Raw genomic sequence first — 10,854 nt, forward strand, 5'->3', positions numbered from 1 at the left:
AGATAGATAGATAGATAGATAGATAGATAGATAGGTAGTTAGATAGATAGATAGATAGATAGATAGATCATGAGATGGAAGCCTGTCGGGAATATTTAACTGCCATACAAAACTTGATAGATCAAAAGGGAGATAGAAATGGGTAATTTATTTGGAGGGTGCGCCTAACCAAAACGGTACGAGCTCATCGAGCATGACAATGGCTCAATCGATTTAGCGTCTTCTAGACACAAAGTTGAAAGTGCCTACTCAACAATTTTTTGACAGCTGTGTTCACCTCAATGCGCCGAGGCCATATCACGTGGAAGTATGTAGAACGATCCGTTTGGATCAGGTTTGTGGTATGTCTGGATCACATGCTTTTATGACTAAGAAGCTAGTAATCTGTTTTTTTTCTTTGATTGCCCTTCTTGTTGTTGATTGAAGTGGCGCGTCAGCAACGCACGTACCTGTCAGAGCTACTGCGGTCATCACATAAATTATGGGGAACAGAAGGTTTGTGGATCTCGTCTACTACCATGAACATCAATGCTGTCCACAATCAAAACAGCTGGCAGAACAGGCCACCAGGTACATGTTACTATCTCAGGATGCCCTGCCATCGACGGAGCACCACTGATTGCACGTATACCACCAAATTTGTACTTCTGGTAACTTTGTAACTCCAGTGCCTAGCTGACCTCATTTGTGTAATTGTGTATGTGTAATTGTGTGTGCCTAGCTGACCTCATTTGTGTAATTGTGTACAGCTGAGCCGGCGTAACTCAGCTGCACAGGTAACTTCACGTAGAACGCATGTCACCGGATCGTGTTCTCAGACAACCACTATGTGGATAGTCGAGGAGCAGTCTGCGCGACCACCAGATCTGAACGGTGACACAAAGACCGAATAAAGAATTATTTTAGAAAAACTCATTTTGAGTTTAGCTCATGGGGAATTTTGGCGCTGGATAGAAACAACTGACCAAAGGTCGCGCACCCCATGCTGTAACAGTCTTGAATCTTCGGTTGGCTGTTCTAAGTCAGTTCCTGGTAGAGGAATGTATGCTTTGGCTACACCTATGTCATCCGTTTATCTATCACCGAAATGATTTGTCTTAGGTAGCCGCATGCGGTAAAGCGCGGCATTATGCTGAAACTTAGAGAAATGGATGGATTACACCGGAAAGTTTCTGTTCAGAGTGACGCATGTGTTTACTCTTATAATATCACGCTTAGGCTGGTTGGTAGCTGCAACATGTCTCTGCAATTATGCCCGATGGTCTTGTTCTCCAGTAGTCGCATTGATCCATAGGCTCACTCGAAGTGGTAAATCCCGCTCCACGCAAAACACTCGTATTGTCATATCTAGCAGAAGAGTTGCAGAAAAGTCCAAACGAGCTCCTCAGATGAACGAAAAGGATAACCGATATGAAGACGTGAACTTTGGACAGCTTGAAGGGCTGATATTTAAATTGAATTCACTGGATAGGGCAGATGCTTCTAAGGTGAACTGTCAAAGCGCACAAGCTTCGCATCTGACGACATCGCTATTGCATACAGAGAAATATCCGGCGCTCTAAATTGTTCAGCGGGTCGTCAGTCTAGTTCGTCAGCCAAGGGTGACAAAACTGCCAGTATAGAGAAGAGATGTTAATCTTTCGAGTTTTGAGTGCTGGGTGTGAAATGAGTCTAAGCCACCCTAATAGCCGGACGACGACGAAGAACAGCCAACCTAATTGGGATAATTCAACAGGGTTATGGGCATCTTTGTAATGCACTACTCATAAGGTTGCTGAAAATTCATCGACAACCCACGACCGGTTTCGTTGGGGCTCATCAGGTAAGCGCACTCCCGGGTTTCCGTCAACCTTGTGTTCTACTTGAAACCAAATTGCACGAAATTAGCGAATACACACTCATTTGCAAACTAATTAGGTTTTTTTCGAGAGACTCACCTGGAACCCAGCTGAATCTCTAGTTTGTGATGTTCTCAGGGTTATGGATAGTTTCTATATATGAAGTGCGTGGTAGATAATCCACACAGTCGTCCTGGGAATCGCTAGCGACGAACTGCTGTCTATCTGCTATATCATTACTACCAGGCTATCCGTTTGTTTGCTATCTCGAAATTACTCTGTTTGTATTGCATTGTGTTGAATTTCTGTGTTTATCCTGCATGACGCTCTGTTTGTTGCCCCCCACGAATTCACTTCAGTGGTATCAATTCATGAAAACCGCATCCGGTTTGATACAGACAAAACGATTTCTATACATACCTACTGTTAAATCTTTGGATAGACGTTTCGAACCCACACATCTGTATGATGGTTTATATCTGATCGGTATGGAACAATGGTGGCTCCCTCACTTGTCTAGTTGAAGTGCCCAATTTAACACACTACTGTTCGCTGGGAAGTAGCGAAGAGTGTATGTAAGAACGTAGCTCGCCCACTCAGAATAAGTAATGTGAGGATCCTTTCGCACCACCAGTGTAAGGAAATTCAGTTGGCCAGACACTGTCTCAGAAAGATACCGCAACCAACGAATACGTACTCTCGTTCTCAGAGAAACATAAAGGCTTCCCTTTACGGGAGAACGCCCACAGGACCAACCCCCTATTGCAACCGGTTCTCGCCTACAGAGAATCAGATAGATCTCACTGTCCATTTCTTCGTCCGCACCGAAGCTCGAACAGCCGAGTAATCTGTTCAGCACTGAAAGCGAGACGTTGTGCAACAGTAAAATCACCGAAAGTTTATACAAGCCGCTCAAAGCATAGCTTGTTGTAGAGTAAGCGGTTATATGGTCTGTAGTTGTCACGTGGTTTGTGACACAGGCTCACAAAATGTGGTTACGCAGTTGGCTGTGTTGGATCCGTCCTGGAAATCCATCATTAAAGTAGGCCTTGTAGACAAGTGCCAGTTTTGCACTAGAACAACTGATAAAGACCTTGATGTTAAATATATGGAATATTGCGTTTTAAACTTTCTTGAGATGAAGATCACGTGCCACCGCGCTCCATTTCAGATGTTTCCAGATACATTCTTGCTTATCGCCCACTTGCTCACTAAATTTCCACTTTCATTCAGGCTCACTTGAGGCCTGGTAAAGGAACAGCTGTTAGTGATATTTTTACTCATTCGAACAGTTTGAAGTTGACTAGACGTCTATACATCAATTTAAGTAGGCTCATCTAACCATCTACCAAGTCCGATTATTAGACGGAATCTATCATCTAATTTCCATTTCTGGATGTAACTTCTCCAGTTTTGCGGTACATCCGTTTCACTAGTCTCGTGGCTCTAGATCAGGGAGAATATCTTGCATAGGCAACAAGGAATATTCATTGCGAAGACAAATTGAACGGAGTTATTAATTCGGAACGAAATTCCTGAAAGACATTTTTCGAGGCTCATTCGTCAGCAACCAGTCTGTCTAAATCGTGCACAGGAGAAATACATCCGAAATACGGTTTCGTTTAATGTACCTTCCGAGGGAACGCGAACTGATTTACTCGCTTTAGAGACCCACAGAGACCACTTTCCACGCCACCACATACCACCCTTGTTCCATAAGCTGGTACACAACATGATATATGATTTCTTTAAACCTGAAGTATAAAGTCGCTATCCACCTCCTGAGCATTTCAGTTTGTCCACGCTGATGTTGTTGCGCAGCGGGATATGTCGGACGATCAGTCGGCGGATGAGAGTACACTTCACAGCTTTGTTAAATGACGAAAAAACTTGACCGACGCCGTCAAGTGAATGAACAAAACTGACGCATTTCTAGATACCTGTGATACCGTTTCTCACTATTGAAGCTATCATAATCGCAATATCTGCCGGAAGATGCTACGTCTCCCATGGACTGGCAATAAAACTGATGGAGCTAAGCACGAAAACACGAAGACAATGGACATTTACGTCACGATCTCAAAATGGACTGGTGGGCAAGGTCGTTCTTTACCGTCAAACCCAGGCCAGCCATATGTGGACTCCAGATGTCATTGGTTTTGTGTAAAATTCCTTATACAATGCGTTTAAAATACAGTTGACCCAGTTATTTCGTTCTCAAGAACATTACCTAGTCAAAATCGTATTTTTTGTTGTCCAAAGTACACACTGGACGTGCCACATAATACCAACAAACATAAAATTTACTGACTGGGAAAAGTACCGCGTTTCTTTTTCATAGAGGAAACTACTTACAAGATTGCTGAAAACCCTTCGACAGTCCATGACCGGTTTCGCCCTTCTGGGGGTTCACCAGATCGACGCAGTCCCCGATTTTCCGTCACCCTTATGTTCTACTTGAACCGTGTTTCTTATTCACTTGATATTTCAATTGTTATGTGCTTGTAACCTTCCCTTGAATTACGGTTTTTAATGGGGCAGTTCACAACCATTTGCAAGGTCGTTTAACTTCGTTAGTAGCCTCTTATTTATGTATATTTTGCATTCATCATCGTCATCGGAAGCATAAAATCAGTGTTCAGAAATGATGCTTCGCTATCCTACAGTGTTACGCATTGGGACAGAGTAAAATCAAATGAATTCTAACGCCTCAAGAAGAATGTCTTCCATGCGTATGGGTGCGCTGGATCAATGAAATCCAGTGTTCTAAAATATATTCTTTACTGTTGATAACTTGGACCATAGTATTTTCTTCGGTAAGCACTTCTTGCTTCACCTGGGATGGACGTGGGGCTAGTCCTACTCCTAGTGTTAAGTATGTCTTGGGGCGTAATAAAAAGTTCTCTACGAGACATGCCCGTAATACCATCGGAGTGGCTGAATAAGTGGTCCCCTCATGGTTATAGCGTCAAGTGATAGCAGTGCTACAGCATGAACAGAGTACCGCGAAAAACATGAAAGCCCGATAACTATGGGGTGTTTTAGGTAGCCACAAACGACTAAAACCGTACCCTGAATACCTTTTACGTAATGTCCTGGCATGGAAGCTGTATTGGTGTGAGCTTTTTCGAATACGAGACGAATTATTACGTAATAGTCAGAGACAAGAAAGTAGGCCTGTCACATTGTGTGGTAAAGAATATGCACAACATTGGACTGATTTATAAACGATAAGTCTTGTGGAAGTAACTTTGCTGTCCCTAACTTCAAGTGGTTTTTAGTTGAGTACAGGGTTCTTGTATGAAAACCGGATGGACAGCGCCTGTCAGTATGTGGTTTAAAGTTAGATAGTCGTGTACATATATTTGATGTCTCACAAGCTGCTATTCCCTTAAATATGCCTCCAGTTTATTCGAGTATACTTGAGCACCATAGTCCAGGTCTCCTGGTTAGTTAACAAGAGATCATGTTCGACACCGTATGGCCGCTTTACTTACTGGGCGGATCACCTGCGGGAGTTTTGGCCTTGAATCGGACCTCTGTATGATTCTAATGAGGTTTTTAAGCAGTTGCTCACAAGTTTTGCTTTGGTATGTATCCGGAACTTGTGTTGTTGCCTTATTTTGGACTCGCTTCATGGATAGCAAACAGAGATGCGCAAATAGGTAGGATGGTTCTGAGTTTTCTCACACACAATACGAAACTGTTTGTGAATGAAATGAAAAGGAGCGATTTGTGTAGTTCCACAACACGTGTTCACAATCGAGACTGTGCAGACCCCGGGCCACAGGAGCAATCATCAGACCTAATTCAACAAAAAATAGTTCTACATTTCAAACCTGGTCAGACAAAACAAAAGACCCCCGCCCGAATAAACTTGTCACTCTGGATAGGCATTTTAACATGAGCGCAACAGCAGGCAAGCCCGTTCAAGTAGTACGAAACTAATGGGAGCTAAGTCTAACTTCGAAAAGAAGTGTAGAACATTAAATGGACCAAACAGGACGGATGAGGAAAATAACTTTTTTGTGTTAACATTTGCCAACAGCGGCGACTCCCCGACAAGGCACACATCCCAAATGTGAATAACTTCCCTTCTGTTTTGCTCAGTTCATGTGTAAAATGGTGATGCAGATGATATTGTTTGCACGGCTATTTTCTGCAACCAGTCAGCTACCCGAAGTTCGAAGTCCCCGATTCTGACAGGCGTTTGTTGCATTTTCAAGGTCATCGGATACGTGAGGAGACAGTGGTCATTTGCATTAAGGGCGGTCTTTAAGTAACTTGAGTGGTTCGTCCAAAATCCTTATTAAATTGTGATATTAGCTGTTTGTAGTTGGTTGGGAATGTAAAACTAGTTGGAATAAAATGAGGCCTCAGACAATTCATCCCTCTAAAAGCATCATTCTCGGACGAGACCAACACTCAGAAACGACTCGTCCATGACGATTTCTCCTGATCACTGTGGAACAGGATTGGTATACACGTTCTGCATGGTTAGATATTGGGTTCATAGGAGGGGTACTGAATTTCGATTTGTCATATTGGATTGCTGTTAATGCAACTACTAACCATTCTGCGCCGAAAAATCGCTCATTAACCTCGTTAACGAAAATAAAGTAATTTTCGATTCGATGGGTAGAATTTTCCTTATACAAGGAGATTTTATGAAACCCTGTGAAACAGCGCGATCTACTTTGCGTCAAGTCAGATAGGAATGCTGGCTGAGTTGAACCGGGGGTAGAGGAACAAATGTTGTCCACTCTGTCATATCAGGACCTTCGGACAAAACATGTTTTCGATTCAATTCACTGGAGCTGACTGAGTTGGATTCACTAAGCCTTAACTTTACAAAAACAGCAGTCATCGTGAACCGAATCACTACTGACACAAGTTTTACAAGAAGCCGTAACAAATTAAAAATAACATCGCTTGATTATGTATCCGACCATCAGACGTGACTACTTGTATAATGGGAAAAATTCCTGCAACAATACTCTTCGTCAGGTACAATTCGAATTTCTTAGCTAATTTCTACCAAGCATAATCGATCGAAGTTATGGACCTTATCAATCGCAAAATAGTTCGATTAGCGTATTACTTTCACATTTGATGCTTTCGATTTTCATACCACCATTAGATCTATAACACGGTATGGTAACTCAAGTAATAGTTTCTATATCCATGATTTTATCACTCTACATAAGACGATTACCTAGATCAGTCAGATGTTCTCAGGTGTTTGATGGTAGATCGTTAATCGATAGCGGATCAGTCCCCAGGTTTCACGAAAATCTTATATCGATCAGAAAAAAGAGAGTTACTAATGATTACCAGTCGGCCTGCGAGCTTACAGACTGAGTCGGCGACCATTACGAAACTTCGAAGATTGGACAGAATTCTCTCATGTCCAGAAAATTCTTGGAGCTCCTGGATGGTGGTTTGCGGATGGGTACTTAAAGGGGAAAGATGTTATACAAGATGGCGTCGTCCCGGCTGCTCGTATCCAGACCACGAACAAGGCGGTTACAAGCCATTGGACACAAAGGGGAACATCTCATCTGCACAGAATTTTTGAAACCTGAACATTCTCCAGGGTCCTCCTGAACTGCCGTGGACGTCCGTTGAGTGCTAAACGATAATGAACTAAAACTGCAAAGCGGCTGCATAGTTTCCGTAATAACCTTTACCTTCCATCAGGTGTGGGGGCAGAGCTTGGACATCAGACCATAGGCTACTTGAATGCTTCATCAGTAGTACACAGATGCATTCCAAATAGTTGTCCTGTTCAAAACCTGTATATTTATTCGCATCGTCGTAATGAGAAGTCTGCCATAGTAGGCAGGCAATAGCCTAATTATGGTACGGCTAGCCAAGCCCTTACGGGTTTACTCCATTCCGAGGAAACCACGGAGAATAATACTCGTCTAAGCAGACCATTTTCCGGCACGCGTAACATATGGACAGTCTTCGTCTTGGTGTTGCATGCTTTCTGCGGTCAAAGTACCTTCTACAGAACAGAACTCGTGTTTTCCAATTACATCGCTACGCATACGACAGCAGAAATGTTTCTAATATATCGGCGATCAAAACCTGAATGTACCCCACATCATTTGTCTACAGAAGCCGTACAACAATGTAACCATTACCGTAAACTGCTACACGCGATCTTTAACCCCTGATAGTATTCCTGACTTTTTAGACTCACCCAAACACTACGGCCTCTTCGGAACCAAGGTTTCTGCAAATGTTACTACAATATGGATGTAAGGTAACGAAGCAAAGGAAAGATCTGTATTTGTAAAATAGTCGGAAGTTTTCCTTCGCTACACAAGCCACGCAAACAAGCTTGATCGAGTCTACAGTTCGTGCTCCGGTAACATCGTTTTTAGAGTCGGTGAGAATGAGACACATGGCAGTTTCTTGCTGCAAGATATACCACACCGAGTCGGACCATCACCCAAATGTATGGAGCGAAGCAGTGGCCGAAGAAAGACCATTTCGTCTCAGTGTCATCAAATTTTACCAACACGTCCTTTGTTTTTAAATGTTTTTGTCGCAGATTAAAAAACGAAACGACTACGGTTCGGAGAGATTATACCATTTTCCTGTATCCCTAGTTACATTTACATGCTGTCTCATACATTAAGCCTCACGCGCACCCAAGTGTGGCCTAATAAAAAGCCAGCATATTAGGCGCCGTAATTCAGAAATGGTTTGCTTCCCACGCATTCATGAAAAGCAAGGTTGGTTACTGGGATTCTCTCCCACACTTAATCGCCTTTTGAATACGAACTACTCCGACTTAAGTTTTTCTACTATTTTCTGTCATGAAGGTGTTCAGGCTCAACTTTTTTGTGTTTAATTGACGATGTCCCCTCTCAGCTACGGCAAGCCTTCAGAAAGCGGAAAGAGATCCACTTAACGGATATTTTTCGTGGCAAACGGAGAAAGAATAATTTGGTGTGCCTGGATATATATATATATAATGACCCGCTTTCTGCAGGAGCTTCCTGAACCAAATAATTCTTCCTTACGCGTGGTTTCTTCCGTCACGTTCCCTATAAGAATTTAGCATTTGGCATTTTGATAGAACCAAGGTTCATCGCTATGATCATAGCAAGGGCTATACTGACCCGTCTTATTCCGTTTGTCGTGTCTCCCTCTTTCTGTAAAAACTACACTGGTCAGAATGTGAAACACCGAAATCCGTGTCACCTAACCGTTTCCCTTCTCCCAGATCACTATAAAAAGGCAGCGTTACAGCAGCACTGTGTTTCGGTAGTAGGCAAACAATCACGAACGATAATTTTGGAATGACGAAGGCTGAAAACACTCAAAAACTGATTGTCTGTGAGATCGATCCTTTTTACGGGATAAGTTCTTCGCATCACGAAGCTGAAAGAGAAATAAAACGATACTTGGTATATGGACAGAAATTAGCACTGATCGTCCTCTAGGAGAGTAACTCGGAAGAATTTGGGAGCACTCACAGTAGCATTACATGGTACGAATGTTCACTGACCAGTTGTCCAGCAATAAATTGATGTAATTTATCTCTGTTCACCTGAAGGATATGGCTGGCAATATACATGAGCGTAACTCATTTGACAGTCCATCAATTCGAGATTCTACACAAAAAGCTCAAGATTGTGGTACAGTTTCTTTGGGCCAACAAGTCAGTCCTTGTCTTAGACAAGAACCTGCTCTGCGCTTGTGAATAGAATGGTCTACAGCCTAGCGGTAGAAACACAACCAGTCTATCAATATTAACTTAAGATAAATTCAAGTGGACTTGTCTGACATTCCTTAAACCTGACCGCCGAACCGCCGAACGTTCTCCCTGTCCGGATCCTTGCATTTTGAAAGAGCGTTTTGGAGCAGTAACATCAATAGCTCATAGAAGAGCATGGTTCACTGGTTATCGATCAGGTCAGTTGAACCTTGATCTGAATGTTAAAAAGAGCGGGCAGAACACCAAATTAGAGTCAGGCGGTGAGAGGGGCGTTCATTCTTTGCCTGACCAGTTACAGTCTCTCCCGTTCAAAGTATACTAAGCACATTGCGCATACAGTTGAATGTTACGGTCTAGTCTCGTTCCTCGAAGCTGTCAGACATCCATCTCCTAATGGCTTTGAGTGATAAATATGGCCTGGCGTCTTATTTCATTCCCGACGGATAGCCAACATAGACGAAAAAGAATGAGCAAAGTTGACAGTCGTCGTCAAATACACTCATTTGCATATCAATTTGGTTTTGACGGGAAACACCTGGAGCCCAGCTGAATCACTCATTTATCATGTTCCTAAAAGGAAGATTCACCTGGGTTCCACATGAGTCTGCCGTCAAATCCAAATTGATATGCAAATGAGTGTATTTTTCGAAATCTGTCTAATTTGGGTCCCCGTAGAACATAAGGTTGACGGAGACTTGGGGACCGCGCCTACTTGATGAGCTTTATGAACAGCGAAACCGGTTGTGCAGCAACCTTATGATTACACTCATGAGTAGTACACTATGTCTATACAAAGTTGATAGTGTTTTTGACCATTTTTTATTAACACACTTTCTTTTAGGCATGTTATACTTGCGGACACAAGCAACACGATCTACCTGAGTTTCCACAGTATTGGCAAATGCTGCCGGCATTAAATACTTGCTCTTACGGCGCCATTGGACATTCAGCATTCTTTTCCCTCCATTCCGAAGATTTGAACTAATGACAAGTGGAATCATCCAAGGATTTTGTTCATTCCAATAAGGGGTTTGTTTACTGATTCGAACAGTGGCATATAGGATTACTTTCTCCTCACTGAATTCGTGATGCAGATAAAGGCACCTGATCTGAGTCGTTTCGAGCTCTAAGTGATGACTCAGCTTTCACGTCGTTTTGTGTGCCCAAGTGAATTTGATGAAAAACGAAAGAGGAAGTTGGTCAAACGGAAGCAAAGTTTCAGAAAGCAGCTCATACAGTCATACACAATATACTGTATACAATATACAATAAAATACACAA

The 10,854-nt window shown here is 42.6% G+C and overlaps 1 protein-coding gene across 1 annotated transcript in view; it reads right to left on the reverse strand.

The window, feature by feature from the left end:
• Window positions 1–10,487, reverse strand: part of T265_05591 (hypothetical protein) — a gene marked incomplete at both ends in the record, with an annotated part of 27,149 nt that extends 16,662 nt beyond the window's left edge. Inside the window, 2 exons of the mRNA XM_009170643.1 lie at window positions 7,173–7,293; window positions 10,405–10,487. Coding sequence (XP_009168907.1) covers window positions 7,173–7,293; window positions 10,405–10,487 — 204 coding nt within the window. The remainder of the gene's footprint in view (window positions 1–7,172; window positions 7,294–10,404) is intronic.
• Between the last annotated feature and the right edge of the window lie 367 nt (window positions 10,488–10,854).

Source organism: Opisthorchis viverrini, assembly GCF_000715545.1.
Source record: "Opisthorchis viverrini unplaced genomic scaffold opera_v5_107, whole genome shotgun sequence".
Lineage (NCBI taxonomy): Eukaryota > Metazoa > Platyhelminthes > Trematoda > Opisthorchiida > Opisthorchiidae > Opisthorchis > Opisthorchis viverrini.